Here is an 18,519-nt window from a genome sequence, read left to right as displayed (position 1 = left end):
ATGAAGGGGAAGACCAAACATGAGATGGCTCGGCTCCACCAAGGAAGCTGCAGCCCTGGGTTGACAAGAGCAGGGCGGGGTTATGAAGGACAGGACATCGGAGGGCCTCATTCGCCGGGTCACCGTAAGCTGGAGGTGATTTGATGGCACTCCAGCAACAGCAGGTGCCAGGGGGGTTTGACCGTATGTTTAAGACAGGCTGTGATACGATGGTCAACTCTGAGGAGCCTGCATAGCCACACGTCACCTGAGAATGTTGAAACCCAGGGATCAACACTGAATATTGGCAAATACGTGTTCCAGAACTTCAATTAATTGCAGAAGAAACACATTTGGGAACAAGATCTGCTGAGCTTTTCCAGATGACAACTATAAACAACCTGAGAGCTTCCTGGAGGAAAGCACATCTCCATGCCAGTCACGGACGGCACACCAGTATGTACCTGACAGGTAAAACATCTGTGGAGTGTTTTCAAACCCAGGCAGCAGTGCAGTGCCCTGCCGCGCTGCAGGTGGCCACGCAGATTGTGGGAGCAGGTCTCCACCTTCTGGCTTCCATGGGTATTGCCTGTTAACAGACATCTGTTACCTTCCTTGAAAGCTGGAAGCAAAGGAAACCATCTGAGGGTCTCCTCCCATGTTTCCTAACTGGGCATTAAGAACTGTCTGAGGCCCCCCTTCAGGTGCCCTCGTGAAATCAGGCAAGGTTGGAAAAGGGGGAGCCTTTGCCATTTGTGGGACACTTTCTCCTGGGAGGCTTTCCAGGGATCTTTCTGGCACACAGTGACCACCTCTTTGCTTTTCCTGGCCTTTTAAGAACTACAGGTATTTTATTCTGCTGCTGCTTTCAATTTGGTTTCTGTGCTGAGCTGGTTTTATTCTTTGGTTCTCTCTGTTTTATTTGTGGCTGTACTCATTCCTTCAGCTAGCATTAATCTCTGCAGTTTATGTTTGGGGCCAGGATTTGGGGCCATAAGAAGCACGGAAGCCTGAGTTTGAATAAGACTGCACCCCAAATCAATAAATAAAGCTCATTTGTAAAATGTTGAAAATGAGAGAAGTGTCATAGTAGACTGTTGAGTTGTGCCAGAAAAGCTACATTTTGTTCTTGAGATCGTTATTTTAGTTATGTAGGAATATCTACAGTTTGGGAGGAAGTGCAGAGAATTTTAAGATAATGTCCAGCTGCAGCCATGCACTATTTCTGACAAAAGGTAGAGGTGAGCAGGACCAAAAAGACTCTTTTCACTAACACGTTATAGGTCATGATTGGAGATTGCCATTAAACCTGTATCAGTACTACTTGCTTTAGGGAGAAGAGATCTGAAAATTAGGAGATAAATCTTGAAGAGAAATTGTGGCACAGAAGAGTACCATGCATACTTGTGTTCTCTCGGAAGTTTCTTCCTTTACATACCCAAGAGCTCAAGTTTATTCTAAGGTTGATTAATGTGGTGCTTAAGTTTCTAGTTCCTGGACTTGAGGGTTTGGTTTTTAGTTCTACTTAAATGGAAAAACATATCATTTTGGTAGGGTTTTGTAATGTGTGCTTTACTTTCCATTCTTTTTCTTAGATCATGTTGTCTTTCTAAACCTTGTGGTGACATGTAAGATATCATCACCCAGCAGAGATTACATGACTGGAAGCTTAGCTTACGAGGTAGCTCCTTAAAGCCTAAACATTTTTGGAGTCCTTCTCCAGACAGCTGTTGTGGACCAAGGAAGACGCCCCAAGTTCTGCACAATGCCAAGGGGGGTGATGCACTCTTGGAAGGAAAGGGAATAATGGGAGCTGTTACAGCTGCTCCCGTATTCAGAGCATCTTCTGTAGGGCAGCTGCATCTCCCAGTAGCAAGTTTTAGATCCCGTTGAAAATCTTCTTCCTGGCTTAAAAAGGAGCCTTTGCTTTGTGTTTCAGTCAGACACAGTGTACTGAGAAATGCCATGCTTGGTGGCATGGGAAGAAACCTGCGGCAGCTGAGCTGAACGCTGACACAAACAGGGCTGGAACAGCTGCTCCCAAGTGCCAGCCTGGCGGGGGGGGGGGGGGGCTCTGTTCTTGGGGCATCCTGGCAGTTGCAGGGACTCAGGACACCGGAGAGCTCCAGGATCTTGGGACCCTCGCCTTTCAGGACCCTGGACAGAGCACCCCAGTGGCAGGCTGTGGGATTCACTGTTGCGACAACGGGAGCGGTTCGCAGCCGAGGGGCACCTGGTGCGCCCGATGTGCTGATCCGCCATGAGCCTGGCCTGCTTAGCGGAATGTCGGAATGGCGTCCACAAGCACACTGCACCCGGATGTTGCTACTGGAGACAGCCATGCAGAAGTCTGCATTGAGACTCAGCACTGCGCAGCTTTTGTCGCTTACCCAGATCCCGCTAATTATAAGATCTCTGCCAACAGCAATGCTGGAAAGCTTATGCAGTCCCTTCTCTGGCTTCCAGGATTTCAACTGTGTGGCACCACACAGACAACTGCAAGGGTATCTTTGCAGCCCACGGGGGTAGGAATTTCCTTTCAGAAAGTTGTTCTGAACATCTCTGGGAGCTTCTTTAGATAACCAGCCCCGCACTCAACCATTTTTCTCTACTTCCACAGAATCAAGTCAGTACACAGAGCTGCAAATGATCTGCCTACCCAAAGATTAAGCATGTTCAGAGTTACCTCTCCTGAGATTTGTGGCAATAGAAGAAACCAAGAGCAGGAGAATCCTTCCATCAAGCACAATTCCCAAAGGCACAATACTATGAATTCTGAACTGTATGTCATTTATTCGCATTGGCATTTGTTTCCGTTAGCTGAACAAGTTGTTTTCTCTTTATAGCATAGAAACAGTATATTTTAAATTAAATATTACAAAGTAGGCTATCAACAAAAATGGAACGGTAGAAATTCAACAGCAAACCCCACAAAGTTGTGTACAGACTCCTAGTTTAAACCTCACATTTAGTGGACCACTTTGTTTTCAACACCAACTCAAAACAGGAAACTTGATTTCGGTTCCTGCCTTTGGAACTTGGAATTAACAGATGTAAACAAAGCAAGCAAATGCACATAACACTCAAAAGGCACTCAAAAGGTCACAGGTCCCTGAGTGTAGTCAGGATGCATACTCCCAATGGGCTCATGAAACGAAGCATACTTTTAAAATGTTGGTACCTCTTTGGCTGCAACAGAGATGAAACCTGTGGGCAACATGCAGCCTTTAAGGATTACCACACCTCTGCATAGATCCCCCAGCCTTTTGCCATGACACCATTTAATGCTGGCAGACACACAATCTCCGAGAGTGAATGGGGAGGCCCAGAACCTGAGAGGCCTCTGGTGCCCTTGGAAGGCTCATCACACCACTGAGCTGAAGTGATCCAAGAGGCCATGCTTTGCAGAAAGTCAGTGGTCAGTTCAACTCTTAGGCAAGAAAGCTCTTCGTGCCCAAAGCTGGCAACCTGACAGAGACGGATGATATATGAACAAGCTGATCTCAAGGTAGCTACTTGAGCAGAGACCTGTGGTGAATCGGAGCTCTGGAGCTCTCATGGAAACAGCAGAACGAGAGCAGCCCAATCCAACTCTTCTTTTGTGCATTCCACAAAATGAATTAAAACTGCACTCGACATTTAAAAAATAGATATCTAAAACAAAATAGGATACTATATAAAAGATTCAACTCATCCAGAAATCTTTTTAAACCCAAAATATTTCATGAATAAAAAAATACCATGAATAAAAAGGGTAAGTTGAACCCTTGTTTGTAACTACTGAAGTCAGTGGGATTTTGCAAGGCAGAAACAAACCCTTAACAGCTGCAAAAACAAACCTTCAGGTTAGCACTTATCATAGACTTTACTAATATGCTAGTCCCGTTGAACTGACAGGTCCATTTTGGCAAGTTGTGTTTCTGTTGTCTGTAACTATCAAAGAATTGGTAAAAATAAATTCTTAGGCTTTGCAGCCCCTGTGACTCTTTGAAAATCCACTTTGCTCAAAAGTGTTAAGATGTTTTTAGGAACATACTGATAAAGTGTGGAAATTGGATTTTATCTGCTGCAGAAGGCAAGGATTTTTATTACTTATCTGTGTGCCTCAAGGACATGCCAATTAAAGCAGCCTCTGTAACAAGTTCCGGATGTGGCTCTCGCGTTGTCCACTACTCTAGCCGTGCATCATTCTCTCTCCTCTTTTCTGAGGATGTATACAGGAAGTTGCAGGAAATATACAGGGGGAAGACCAGCAGGCGGCTCTCCAAGTTCATCACTACCTGCTCCTGGAAAAGAAACATAGCACAATTTCTTTTACTTGAGGGAAAGTTGCTTTTCCTCTCGTGAGTCAGGATGTTTTTAGAGGGTCTAGGAAAATAGAACTGGAATTATTAAAAGTAAGCAATTTTGTTTATTTTAACAAAGCATTCAGTTTGGGACATCCTGCTCAGTCACAAATTCATCAAAATTTTAGTGTCACATTTCTACCATTTGTAGAGGAAAGAAAAACTGACAGCTGCCACAGGAAGCATGCAAAATCAGGAGTGATGCTCTGGTCAATGCAAGATACTTGGGGGTGGACAAAGATACATGCCCTCAGCTGCATGAAATGTGCATGCTACAGCACCACGCGCATGATGCTCAGATGGACAGTAACGTAAATCTGTTAAATTATCCTCTACAAATACTAGACACTCAACACTAAAATTCCAGTGCTTAGTGTGGTTCTTTGGACCAGGAAGATTAGTACCATGGACATGACAGAATTAAGCAATTCCCCACCTGCAAATACAATGGTACCTTGGCGCACTGGTACCTCAGTTCACAACCAAATCGGGTTGCAAACAAAAATTTCATAAAAATTTTGACTCAGCTCATGAACTCCGCATTGGGTAGTGACCGCGATCACGGCCATATCCCCCCCTCCCCCCGAGTAGGGAGATGGCCGCGATAGATGGCCGCGATAGATGGCAGAGATCGCGCCCGTCTTTCCTGCCCAAGCGTGCCTGTAATTGCGCCCCTTTCCTGCAGGAGCACAACCACAATCTCGGCCATCTCCCACCCCCGCATGATTGTGCCCGTCTCTCCCCCACCAGCACGCCAGGATGATGGGCGCGTGCAGGGATGATGGGCAGATCGTGGTCAGGCGGAGGGGCGGGGAGATGGCCGCGATCTCTGTTGTTCTTTGTCACTCTGCTTGACATTTTTCTGGTTTAAAAATATAGTTACAGAATGGATTAACCTTAATTACACTGAACCTTATGGGGAATTTTAACTTGGCTCACGACCAATTTGGGTCACGACCAGAGTCCTGGAACAGATTAAGTTCGTGAGCCGAGGTCCCACTGTATGTGAATGCCCTTCAGCACTGGACCAAATCATTTTATGAGATCCAGGGTGAAAGTCAACCCTTTGCCCTGCTTTTATGCATTTCAGTATTTACAAAAGAAACCAACTTTTCAAAGGAAGAACACTCACTTTTCAAGGACTGAGATCTCAGATGCATCAAAGGCATTTCAAAACACATACCTGGTCTTTCTCAAGGGTTAAGATCTGATATCCAGCAGTCCTGCTACAAATGAGCTTTCCATTCCCATCAAAGGACACCAGACGCAACCTGAAGTCAGAAAAGAGTCAGGTTTCTCCTCTTGCCAAGTGTTTCTTTAAAGATGTAGAGTGCTAGGTGGGTTTGGAGCCCCTTGCTCGGAAACTGGTTTATGATGGCCAGCCTAACCCTGCTTGGGGGAAGGAAGGGGCCTTTGGGAGCCTGCACCTTCTGGGGCCAGTTCTGGGCCAATAGCCAGCCCTGCCTCCCTTCCTCTGCTGCCAGAATATTGTGGTGGCCTCAGGGAAGCATGCCTGTAGAACCGGCGCCAGTGCCCGTGCAGTGAGGCAATTCAACACCCCCTGCCCCTTTCCCCTGAAAATCCCGGCGGGCCTGCCCTTCCAAAGAGAGGCTCTCCTGTCCCATGTGCTTTCTTCGCCTCCTGTGGTCCGCAAAAGTTGTGAGCACAGCTGATCTCTCCTGCAGCTGCAAAGCAGGATCAAGAGAGGGACCCCAGGGTGGGACCACGGGAAAAACTGTCGTGAAAGGGCGATGCTGGCTGACTCACGGCAAGACTGACCTGAACGCGATGCTCCTGCGGGGCTGCAGACTGACGGAGCCGCTGCAGGGCTGGTTCAGAGTGTTCCGTTTGAAGATGATGTAGCGATTGGTGTATGTGACCAGCAGATCAAAGCCGAAGTTGAAGCCTGTCCATCGCCAGCAATACTTGAAGAAATACAGACAGTAACTGGGCCCCACATCGTACATGCAGAACAATGCTGGACTATTTTTACACAATACATTGCAAGGACGCGATCAATGGTTTCAGTTTAATGTTATTGCTTAAAAATGTTCCACGACTAGCAATTAAATGGCAGGCTGACATCTCCCATTTCCCAAACGCACAATATTTTTAGTGACCTAATCTACTCATGAAAACACTTTTATACCTCACTTTTTACTATATAGCTTATGAAAAGAGTGAAAAAGTCACACATTTGCAAAAGGATGTCACAAGTACTTAAATATTTGTGCTTACATCACCATCCTTGGCAAGTTTTCTGCCACACCGCATACTGTTCAGTTCAAGTTCCTCCTTATTTATTTCTTGAGGCCTTCAACATACAAAAAGCCGTTGATACAAAATGGCATTTTGTCAAGACTGGGCAAGCAAAGCAACTTGTTAAACAGTGTGCACAGGTATCCAAAAAAAGGAGGTGGCATGATGCTCTGGCAGGCAACACCTTCTGCTTGCTAGTAGGATGACAGCTCTTTACTCAGCCAGCTGAATCAAACGAGCCCAGAAGCACCAACTCATTCTCCTTATGCTGCTGCAGGATAACCAGCAGAGCCGCGCTGTGCAGGACACGGTCTGTGCATGGGAGGACACTGAATCCAGGTGATGCTGTGGCAGGGAAAAAACCAGGTTCCCCAGAATGCCCTTCAGGCTCAGGGCTTGTTCCTGGCCCAGGCACTGGTGTGAAGTTACACCAGCGAAGAGAAAAAAGAAAAGGCATTTCTGCTGGTTAATGGAAGCCCCAGCAGCATTCAGCCAAAAGTCTGGTCCTCTGTACAACTCCCAGGAAACAGAAAAAGAGTAGCAGGTACCCCTCTCAGCACTTCCCTTCTCCAAAATTATGTGTACACACAAACAAGTTGGACCACAGGCTGGTGAGTATATCAAGCCAAAATTCCTGAATCTGTGTGTACAAATGTCCCTAAAGGCTGGGGCTCCTGCACTTCCCTTCTTTCTTTCCCACATAGGGATTCTGAGATGCTTTTCCAGGGAAAGGTAAAGATCACCTGAGAGGGGAGGGGGCATGCAATACACACCCAATATCGTTGTCTTGTTCTGCGCGGAGCATGGCAAACCACTGCTGCTTGTAAACCGAGGACAGCCAGCCTGAATGTACAAAGAACAAGACGGGCAGCTTGCAGATTTATTTATTTAAAGTTTTTATATCCCACCCCAATACTAAAAGCCTCTGGATGGCATACAAAAAACAAAAAAAGCAAAGCAACCATATACAACAGACAACACACAGCATCCAGTAAATGATGATAAAATCAAGGATCAAGCCAATTAACTGTTAAAATAATGGGAAAATAAGAAGGTCTTCGCCTGGTGCCAAAAACAATAAAGCGACGGCACCGGGCAAACCTCTCTGGGGTGTGTGTTCCACAGTCGTGGCGCCTGTACTGAAAAGGCCCTTCTCCAGGTAGCCACCCTCCTAATTTCCTTCAAGGAGGGCTCCCGGAGAAGGGCCTCTGCCTCAGATCTCAAGGGGCGGGCAGGCACATGGGAAAGAAGGCTCTCTTTCAGCTATCCAGGACCCAAGCCGTTTAGGGCCTTATAGGTCATTACCAGCATCTTAAACTAGGCCTGGACTTCAATTGGCAGATGGGCTATGTTACACAGCACGTAAAACCCTCTAATTTCTAATGCATACATACTGATCATTAGTGACTTCTATGACACTGTCTGAAAAGAAAGAAAGGACTCGCTGTTTGAGAAGCAACAGGGAAGGAACACCCACCCACAGCTTAAATAGAGGGAACTGTCCGGCACTTGGAGAAACTTAATGGGGAAAGATGAAATGTGTTGTGTGCCATAACACTCCGGCAAGAAGTTTTCACACAAAATTATACAACTGAACTGACAGGTTTGTTTTCATTAGCATGCCTATGCCTTCCTATTTCCTAAAGAGCCATCAGGGCTGCACAGGACAATGACTTCTTTGAATCTATTGTGGGAAGTCAACTGCCATTCCTGAGAAAATGTATTTCAGTATGTGGGAATGACACAAGAAAAGGCTCTTTCCCGCATACCTGGCAAAATGTCCCCCACAGGTAATGACAGCCTCAGAAAACCCTCTCCGCAGATCTCAATCACCAGACAGGTTCACGCAAGAAAAGGTGCTCCTTTGAATGGCCAGGCCCTGAGCCGTTCAAGGACCTAAAAGCCAGCAAACACTGCAGGTGACAACCACTGTAACGTGATCCGGGCAGCACGTGCCTGTAGTGACTGAAGCTTTTAGATACCCTTCCAAAGTAGCTCTGCAGAGAGTGCGCTGCTCCAGTCCCAACGGGATGCAACCAAGCACTGGCACTTGCCGTCAAGTCAGACTCAGGAAAGGTGCAGCAAACACAGCCATGCAAACACACCTGTTGCCACTGCCACCACCCAGGGGCTGGGCAGAATAAGACAAGCACCCACAACGTAACCCTTGATCCCTCAAAGGACTGGCAGCCTCTCTAGAAGAGGTTGGACACCAAGCCCCAGGACTGGCTTTCTACAGACAAGTAACAAATAGAAAGAGGCTGCATAAAGACCTGAACTAGGACAAACCATCAACGGCTAGTATTAGGCTTAAGAGGAAGACACGGATCTAGAGCTGGGACTGATTCCAACGGTGATAAAAGGACAGCCCCGTCTTCTCCAGCCTGATGCCGTCTAGATTTTTTGGATCAGGACACCACCATCTTCAATCGTTGGCCATGGTGGCAAAGTTGAAACCCCAAACCTTTGCTTATTTATTATATGTATATTCTTTTTTCCTTTCAAGAAACTCTAGGCGGCTTTCTTAATTCTCCTCTACCACCTGCTCTCAGTCTTATCCCCACAACCACCACCCGGGGAGACAGGTCTGGCCGAGAGCCTGTGCCTGGCCCAAAGCCACCCAGTGGGCTCCACGGCTGAAGGCAGGGCGGACGACTAGCACCCAGGTCTCCTGAGTCCCAGGCCCACAATCTTAACCATTGCACTGCAGCAGCCCTCTGGGCACCCGGACAGCACCAGATACACGATGAGTGGGAGAGATCATTGAATGTTCGGAACACCAAATTTTATAGAAGGCAAACACACTGTATCGGCAAGCCAATGTTTGGTCTTTGACTGAAACTAGACTAATTTCAAATGACCTATTAAGAATTAAATTAAATGGAGTCATAAGCTCTATGGTAATAAGCACATTGCTGTGCTCCAAACACACACACAAAACCCAGACACAGAATTTACTACAACCAACGCCATCTTTCACTGAGGACAGTCATGGTGCAGGATATCAGAGCCCAAGCTTCCCAGATCCCGGGCCAGCATTCTGCCTAGACTGCTGCTCCTCAGAAGCAGGGACAAGCGAAGGGGAATCAAGCTTGCGCATCTGCATGGCAGAGCTCCTAAATCCTGCAACCAGAGGCCCGACCCCCCTCTAACACTGCCCTTGACAGCAAGCCACTTCATTCGTACCTGCGGGTATCAGGCCATCTCTCTCTACAATTCTTGCTGATGCAAGATCACTGACTATGTACTGCAGCCTGAGATGTCTGAACACAGCCAGAAATGCACTTCCTTGCTCAGATTCCAAGAACGAGATGCCATCTTCAAAATCTGCAATGCCACAGTAAATCGTCGTCAGTTCAGAAACACTGTGGTAACACATATTACACAAACTACGCATTGTTCAGTAAGTAGAAGGCTTTGCATTCTGCAAGCATAGCTAACTGATCTCAAAGTTGTTCCAATTTGAAGGGAAATGTATGTTCATCCAATATGCTTTATGCTTAAGCGTTAAGGGTTCATGGCCACATCCACTCAGAAACAAATGAGAAGCTGAAACTGAGTTTGGGAATTATGGGCTAAAACAAGAAGTAAACTAGGAAAGCACCAAAGCCCATGTGGGACAGCTTACTGATCAATGGGCATTGTGCCTACAGGAAGAACTTTACATTTTCAGGTTGCTTACGAACGAACCCCAGAGCTTCACCAATACCATTTTTGCGCTTAGAAAACCAGGCATCGGCTTCACTTAGGAGCTGTTTCAGAGATCCGTTCCAAGAAGGCACAAGCTGAAGGAACATCCACTGCATAAAACAAAACCAAACAAACTGCTGTAAGCACAAATTCTTGATTGGAAATGTCAAGCTTTTACAGCAAACAGACATGTGCACTTTCAACTGGAAACAGAAGAAACAGAGGGAGTTTATGACTGAACAGGCATGCATTTGGGCAAAAAGGCATCATACCAGGAGCTGATTAAGCCTGGCTCCTTGCAGGTCAACCCTTTGGAAGCCTTGAGCTAGTACCTTCTTGAGAGCAGTGTACACGTCCATCTCCACTTGCATGACAAAGAGGTTAGAAGAACTGATCAGCTGCCTCATGAGGTTTATGCTGAAACAAAAACACGGCATGTGCAATGAACTGACGATGGCCCAGCGTAAGTGCTTGCCTTGCGTTCTGTTAAGTAAAGATTATTGCACAGGACTGCCGTTAACCCAGAGTAGCCGAAATCTCTATACCTGAGTTCTTTGAAGAGTTCCACACTCTGGTGTGTCATCAGATTGTTCAAGAGCCATTCAAGGGACCTAGATTAAAAATACACAACTATTTTCACAGAGCTCAGAAAGATGCTCTAATCATATTTTATCCAAGCAATCCGGCATATAACGCAGGTGTTTTTAAAAGCTTCTTGGTTCTCCGCATCCCACTATCAAGCTGATGACACTCCAATGCATGCCGAGGCCGCTACAACACCCGCTCCCATAATGGACCTCCTTCTCCTTACATCCCACATTAAGAAGTGTATCTTTCAGATGACTCTTTGGACCTCTCCCATGACATCCTTCCAGTGATACAGGGCAGAAAATTTCCCAGCAAATGTTCTGTTTTCTGCAGCAAATGGTCAGTTCCACAAGTCCCTCAGTAAAAGTGGATGGATGGCAATTGCACGGATGTTCTTAGGCAATGTTGGCAGTTACAGAGCTGTAAGTAATGTTTTGCTGGTGATTATCCCCAGCAGCCATGTGAGAAGATACTTCTGTGTCTCGGTGTGAAAGGGAACTAATAAGCCATGTCAGTGAAACCAGAAGGTGGTCCAACAACATCAGGAAAGACAGCTTGAACAGCTCTGGAACAGGCGAATTGTTCTTGGCATATCATGCACAACGGTTTGGACTGCTAAAATTTGCGCAGACTTCCTGGTGTTCTTCATGCTATTGAAACAGCCCAACGTATCTGCAGGGTTCTAGGGTGCAGAAAGCTGCTTTCATGCCCACAGTTTTCAGTGGGGGAGTCTCACAAATCCTAAAAGTGTCTTCTCCCTAAAGGCTATTTCAGTACATATGCTAAACGAGGATACTTACTTTTTCTTCAAAGAATCTAATCCATACGTTCCTGCAGAATTATAATAACTGCACACAGTTTTCACATTAATTGTTTCCTTCATTGTCTCACCACACTGCTGTATTAAGCCATCCTGTAAATACACATCGAAGAAATCGTAAAAGACAAGCCTAAATGCTGTGCACCATCCTCTCTCCGAAGTCTGACTGGCAAGACATTGAGCTAAGGTACCACCTACAGGTCATTGTGACTTGTTTGAAAAATATTAGACTTACCCATAGAGGAAATGAACCTGGGAACATATGTGCAAGCACGTGAATGCACCTTTCTATGTGCTTCAATGTAGAAAAATGGCAGAAAAGGATGTAGATATTTCAAAAGACAGCCGTGAGGCTTTTAAAATAGCGTCCCCTTTGATAATGCAACGGTGACCATACTGCCAGCACGCAGACCGAAGGGCAGTGGAGCAAGGGCACAACACGGAAGAAAGCCATGTGCACTTACCAGCTGGAGCATGCTGGCCGCAGCTAGGAGAGCAATGACTCGATTTGGGTTTATTAACACTTCATCTCGATACAGTGAACCAAATGCCACCTGTAAAGCTAAGGGAAAACCAAACCAAACCTCAGAACTTGAGGGCTGGGCTCCGGGGTGCCCATGCTCAGAATTAACTGCCATCATGGTTACTTTTAACAGTTTGATAAACAAATATCCATAGCTTAGCAACTCATGTTATGTATTGCATTTCAATACCACCAAAGCACTCTAAATGTTTGTCATCAAAAGAGACTCATTCTGAGTTGGAAAAGTTATATACACAATAAGACTTTTCTCAGCTGTTCTCTGTCAGGTGAACCCACCAACAAACTTAGTTTTCACTTCACACAAAAACTGCACACACTTTCTACTTTTCCTCCTGGAGATTTTAATTCTGAATGTTTTAAACAACACAGCAACTTAATTACAGTGGTACCTCGGCTCATGAACGCCTCAGGTCACAAACAGAAATTTCAGAAAAATTTTGCCTCTGATCGCACACTCTGCATTGGGTGACAATCGCAATCGCACCCGTCTTCCCTGCACGGGCACGACTGCGGTTGTGCCTGGGGGGGGGGGAGACAGCCGCAATCTTTGTTGTTCTTCATCACTTTGTTTCAAATTTTTGTGATTTAAAAAAAATTGGTCACAGAACGGATTAACCCTTATTTACATTGAACCTTATGGGGAAATTTGACTTGGGTCACAACCAATTTGGGCCACAACCAGAGTCGTGGGATGGATTAAGTTTGTGAGCCGAGGTCCTGCTGTGTAAGGGAAAGTGCATCTCCTCTCACAGATGGGTAGAAAGGCCCCAGGCCGCCAGCAGAGCACTGAATCAGCAAGCAAAGGGTCCCAGACCAGGCCTGCCACCTCCAGGCAGACCCTTTGCTGCCAATTATTACAATTAATACAGTCTTTGGGCAGAAATCATCAAACCTCAAGCAGCTGTGATGAGAGATTTGGTAGCAGTCCAATAAGGCCTACAGTACCCTAGAACAACTTGTTATGAAACTAAACGGGGATTTGTCATTACTGGTGTAGAGCAGCCAGATTTTAGCAAGCTACTAGTCACTTAATTGACTCAGGAAGGTCTTAGGACCGGACAGATGAGCACACATGCATTGCATATACACACATAACCTGTACAGATACGAAAGTACGAATAATGGTCTTTTTCTTACCTTCTACATCAATATTCTGATCAGGAATTTCCAATTCTATTGTATCCATCCCTGATTCCCTCCAGGAACCACTGAACATACTTGAAAAGTAGCCAGACTACAAAAAGAAGGCGCATGCATTTAATTAATTTACTTTTTAAAGCAAAACAATTAAATTATTAAATATGCTAACAAGGTACAAACTAATTTTGACATACTTACACATCATAGGGGACTATGGCGGAAAACACTGCTACTTATATAAGGAAGAAACATATCATAATTCCTTCTGGTGTGGAAATAGTTAACTTAGATTTGAAGCCAATTTAGGTTTATCATGTACCCTGTATTTGTGAACCCTAAAGGGCAGTTTTGGGCACAACAATCTTGACTCTATAAACTATGGTTTCTTAAGTTGAGACCTAGCACCAAGCTTAGGTACTCCTTGCTTCCCCACAGCTCCAGCACTCTGATCCTGGTTAACATAAAGCTGTGTCAAGTTGCTTATGAAATGGGAAATTGCCCTCTTTAAAGAAATCAAGATCAGATTGTGGTTGCAGATCCTAGTTACTAAATCAACACTGCACCACAGTTGCTTATTATGGATATACTGCGGTTTGCTTAAATCAGGAATTAAGCATACATGAAAGGCAGCGTAAAGGAAGTGCATCTGGGTTGGTGCCCCTTCCTGGCTTCTTCAACCAGTTCATGAACCTGGAATGAAATCATCTAAGCAGTACTAAGTGTAAATAAAAAATAATGAGCATCTGGAATATATAATGTTGGCTAAAAGTTGGACAAAAACTCCTGCAGGAATGAATTCTAGGCAAACTCGAGAAGTCAGTGCATGCAAGACATACAAATTTACGAGTGTGGTCTCGTAACTACAGGTACAGATACATTGCTCTAAGCACACATACAGGTAGGAGTAGGTAAATTATACACACACACACACCATTTAGATATACCTTTTTTAAAAAGTGTAATTCATATAAAACTAGATATAGCTAGTTTTCCATCCAATGAGGTGAAAAATACTGCTTTACTAGAACTTTCCATCACAGCAGGAGGGGGACCCCTTTATGAGACGCTATCACTCAGTGAAGTTTACCTGAGAGATTAAAAAATAAAGTCTCTTTGTACAGTGGTTCATTCCCTGCACCATTATCCAACTGCAGATTATTATTTATAAATTATAATTTCTTTAACCCAAAGCATAAGTGATCAACCATTAAAGTACACCTCTTTGCTGCTGTAATAAGAGTGTATAATGATCGCAGGCAGATGGTGATTTGTGTCACACCTGTCCTCCGACTGGCACGCTTCACACTCACTCTTTGCCTATGGCAGGCTTCACCGTGCGCGAGCTATTTCTCATAGAGCACTTCAGCTGCTCAGCACAAAACAAGAATTCCCAAGCTCTGTTCTGATGAATGAGCACCAATAAAAATTAAGATCCTGCCCTCTCCTTTTCTTGAAAGCGCTGTCTAGTTCCCTTAAGCAGCCAGACCACTGCAGCTTGCTAATTTGCACAATAATGCCTGGTTCACATTCACTATCAACATATTTCACACTGAGTCTCCTCTTGCAGCAGAGTCATTATTATTACTACACGGTATTTATAGTCCACCTTTCTTCCCCTGTGAGGAACCCAAGGCAGCTTAAATAGCTCTGTTTTATCCTCTCAACAACTCTGTGAGCTAGGTTAAGATGAGAGTGAGTGACTGGCCCCAAGTCAGCGAGCGGGGACTAGAACGCAGACCTCCCACGCCAGCACACAAACCGTGCACCAGCTCTCAGAGACTGAGAAATAAACACGTGCACTACGCTCTTCGGAATGTTGTGATCCCTTGTCCCAGCACTAGAGGAGACTCCCCTCCCACACACGGCACAGAGCACCCAACCACTGGGGAGGAAAGAACGGAAGACACCTGTTTATACAACCCTTTTGCTAGGTCAGTGCTCAGTGAATTTCTCACGGACATTATGCAAATGGAGAACTCACGCTATGAATCAAGGTGCTTGTGCCCCCGAGTGCCAGGCTGTCAGCAAAGAGTTCCTGTTTCCTGCATGGGAAGATCTGGGGGTACTTCACTGCCACACCTCCCCTCCGCCTAGAAAATGAATTCACTCTGGGGTTGAATTCAAAGCTTGGAGGCAAGCATGCTTTAGATTCAAACAGCATCTTAGCACTGAAAGGCCATTTGGTTATGACAGAAGGATCTGTGCTGAACCCCACAGGTAAACATGTTCGAGCAGTCCATTGCCATGAGAATGGCCCCTTGGCAAGAAGAGGCTAGCGATCAAGTGACAAATAATCAGGAGGGTCCGAATGCAGCCAATGAGGTTCTCAACTTTTATTCATGCAGAAAGAGTCCTGTAGTCACTCCACAGGCTGAAGGAGGGCATGTGCCATGAGGCCGTACCTCACGTCTCCAATTAACTCACCCAGCAGCCGGCCATAAAACTAAAGACTTTTATTGCTACTTTCTACAAGAGTTACCATGCAACCAATAGGTGAGCTCCTTGCAACACAGTTGCCCCCTCCTTTCTGAACTATCTGAGAAGTTCATGTGGGATTTTATCTTCTGTCACGTCCCTCCGTTTATGGGTGGGACCACCCTCTGTCCTGTCGTCGCAATTGGCCCAAACGCAATTGATCCAGACGCCTTAAACTCCGCCTAAGTTGGGCGTTCGCTAGATTTACTGTTATGTCTTCTTGTTCTCCTGAACTCTGCCCAGCAGCTTCAGAGTCCGGGGGGGGGGCTCTATCTAAAGGAGCATCTGCATCTATATCTGTCCTCCCGCCCCCCGAGATCGGCAGCAGAGGCCCTTCTCCGGGAGCCCTCCGTGAAAGATATTAGGAGGGTGAGTACCCAGAGGAGGGCCTTCTCTATGGTGGCACCCCATCTGTGGAATGCGCTTCCCAGAGAGGTCCGCCTGGCGCCGTTGTTATTTGCTTTTCGGCACCAGATCAAGACCTTTTTATTTAAATATTATTTTAATGGCTGATTTTATAATATATGCCAGGATGTTTCCAGTTTTCATGTATTTGTATTGGTATTTATTTATCTGTTGGAAGCTGCCCTGAGGTATATGTGAAGGGGGCAGCATATAAGAATTCCAAATAAATAAATAAATTTGCTCAGCAGAGGGGCCGTTTGGGCACTGGTCCCCAAGTATAAGTCCAATGCCTGACTCTCACTGTGAACGTTTGGCTCTTTCTCGCGAGTCGACCTCTCTGTCGAGCCATCAGGCACGACAGCATGGGACGTATCAGGGCAGAAAGTGGAACTGCTCTACTAACATTGCACTGCATTTACTATTATATTTATAGCCTGCTTTTTTCCTTCTTCTGTAAATGTGAGGGAGCTTAGCTAGTTCCATTTTATTCTCACAACAGTAGCTCTGTAGGGCCAGTTGGGCTGAGAATGACTGGCCCAAAGTCTCCAATGAGCTTCATGGTCTAGTAGGGACCAGAAGATGGATTTCCTTGATCTGCCAGCCCAACACTATAATCCATCATATCACTGCTAGCAATTTTTAGTAGATTAGTAAGGATTATTTAACCGTAGCAGCAAAAAACAATGTGCTAAATTATACTGTTGAAATGAAGAAAACTTGAAGTAACCAGAATAAGATTTCTGTGTGAAAAGACTGCAAATCTTACTCGGTTTTTGGTACTCAAACCAAGTTCCTTGACTCAGAATGATTTAGTTTTAAATAAATATATTCAGCAGGATCGCTAAATAGATGGCACAAGTCTGAAGTCCACTTACTCCCACTCTGTATATGAATACATGCTCAAAAATGTCTAAGATTCACCAGAAAAAATAGTTTGTTCTTACCTGGCATAAATATATCTTGTGTAAGCTCCATTCTTCTCCCAGAGCACAAATCTTAATATCGCTGTTTTCACCATTCAGAAACAGAGTCTGATAAATATACTTGGAAGTACTCTTTAGTTTTTTCCTGGTTTAAAAAAAAAAAAAAGCAAACCCAAGTGTTGAATTCTGCCACACAATATTAAGTATAGCATCTTGACAATGGGTTGGATGTATTACTCTTTGTGGCAAGCATCTTGTTGAACTTCATCACTGCTTTTACCTCCACTCTTGCCAGGCTTCCACAAGTTCAAAGTTGACTTTCCACTCCACTTTATTTAAGGAAGACCAGAGTTACATCAGCTACATGCTTCTTTATGAGACTAAACCAGCCCAATGGTCAACTCAAATTCAGACTAAGATGCCAGGAGATGAATTAGCAATGGGTATGCCACCACCAGTATCACCACCCCCTTTTCAAACAGCCCCCTTTCCCAGGCCTTACTTCATGCAGAACAGCTAAAGCAGGAAGAGAGCTCCATCCCAGCACTGGTAGCAGAACTAAGAGAAAAGACTCATCTCCAAGCTGCCCTTTCTCTGCCCCATGGCTGGCAGTGCTGGAGTAATGAAACGAGTTATTTTGGAGACTACATGAGCAGAACTGGCTGGAGCCAGGGGTCAGATTAGATGGCCAGGGAGGCGCCTTCTGACTTGCTTTTCTATATTTCTGTGTTGCAGCCTGCATCCCCCTGGAAAAAAGCCCTTTCCCCAACCTGTTGCACAATGAAAGTAAGCGCTCTCCCACTTTCCGAGCTGGGCCCAAGGAAAAGGTGCAGGGCCCGGGGATGGAAGCTAACAGGCCAACCTGGAAGCGCCCACAAGCCGGGTTCAGACCAGCCGACACGACCCGAGCTCTCCACAGGAAGCCCCCGGGGAGAGCCATCCGGCCCTGCGCATGAGGGCTGCAGCCCACCGCGATCGGGCTCTCCGGCCGGGGCCGAAGGAGGCCGAGCCCCCGGCACCGGGGGGCTCCCAGGCTGGCCGAAGTCCCTGGAGCTGCCGCCGCTGCCGCTGCCCCGGGGCGGCGGTGCCTCGCGGCCCTGCTTCCCGCACGAGCCCGGAGCCCACAGGAACGCAGGGCCGGGCGCCTCACCTGCGGGGCGTGCTGAGCAGCCGCTCCTCGCGCTCGCTCTCGCCGTCGCTCTCGCTGTCGCCCAGGCCCTCGCCCGGCCCGCCGCGCTTCCGCTTCTCGGGCCCGCCGCGCCTGGGCCCCGCCGCCCCCTCCGCCGCCGCCCGCTCCGCCGCCGCCCGCGTGCCCCACGCCCGGCTGCTCAGCAAGCCCATGGCCGCTCG

General features: G+C 46.3%; 1 protein-coding gene across 3 annotated transcripts; it reads right to left on the bottom strand.

Annotated features, from left to right (window-relative positions):
• Positions 1-2,748: 2,748 nt before the first annotated feature.
• Positions 2,749-18,442, bottom strand: GMCL1 (germ cell-less 1, spermatogenesis associated). 3 transcript variants are annotated; one of them, XM_044417409.1, is made up of 14 exons: positions 18,320-18,442; positions 17,191-17,314; positions 13,364-13,460; positions 12,147-12,244; positions 11,663-11,775; positions 10,820-10,885; positions 10,607-10,691; positions 10,294-10,384; positions 9,771-9,911; positions 7,358-7,427; positions 6,564-6,639; positions 6,105-6,250; positions 5,509-5,596; positions 2,749-4,265 (listed from the first exon to the last, which is right to left on the bottom strand). In XM_044417409.1, exons 3-14 carry the CDS (start codon positions 13,440-13,442, stop codon positions 4,149-4,151), a joined length of 1,170 nt encoding a protein of 389 aa, XP_044273344.1. In that variant the 5' UTR covers positions 13,443-13,460; positions 17,191-17,314; positions 18,320-18,442; the 3' UTR covers positions 2,749-4,148. The 3 variants fall into 3 exon arrangements, with proteins under 3 accessions (XP_044273344.1, XP_044273342.1, XP_044273343.1); XM_044417407.1 differs by lacking the exon at positions 18,320-18,442 and adding an exon at positions 14,311-14,453 and having other exon boundaries at positions 10,267-10,384; positions 17,191-17,269; XM_044417408.1 differs by lacking the exon at positions 18,320-18,442 and adding an exon at positions 14,311-14,453 and having other exon boundaries at positions 17,191-17,269.
• Between the last annotated feature and the right edge of the window lie 77 nt (positions 18,443-18,519).

Source organism: Varanus komodoensis, unplaced genomic scaffold, assembly GCF_004798865.1.
Source record: "Varanus komodoensis strain SLA01 unplaced genomic scaffold, ASM479886v1 scaffold88, whole genome shotgun sequence".
Taxonomy (NCBI): domain Eukaryota; kingdom Metazoa; phylum Chordata; class Lepidosauria; order Squamata; family Varanidae; genus Varanus; species Varanus komodoensis.
The sequence above is the reverse complement of the archived record's forward strand: the minus strand, read 5'-3'. Positions and strand labels throughout refer to the sequence as shown.

Excerpts from the sequence above, each read along its gene's own strand:
- GMCL1 (XM_044417407.1), bottom strand. The coding sequence starts at position 13,442 with ATGTTCAGTGGTTCCTGGAGGGAATCAGGGATGGATACAATAGAATTG. Across the intron at positions 6,251-6,563 it reads AACTTGCCAAGGATGGTGAT|TATTGCTGGCGATGGACAGG; the intron begins GTAAGCACAAAT and ends TATTTCTTCAAG. Across the intron at positions 5,597-6,104 it reads CGCAGGAGCATCGCGTTCAG|GTTGCGTCTGGTGTCCTTTG; the intron begins GTCAGTCTTGCC and ends TTCTGACTTCAG.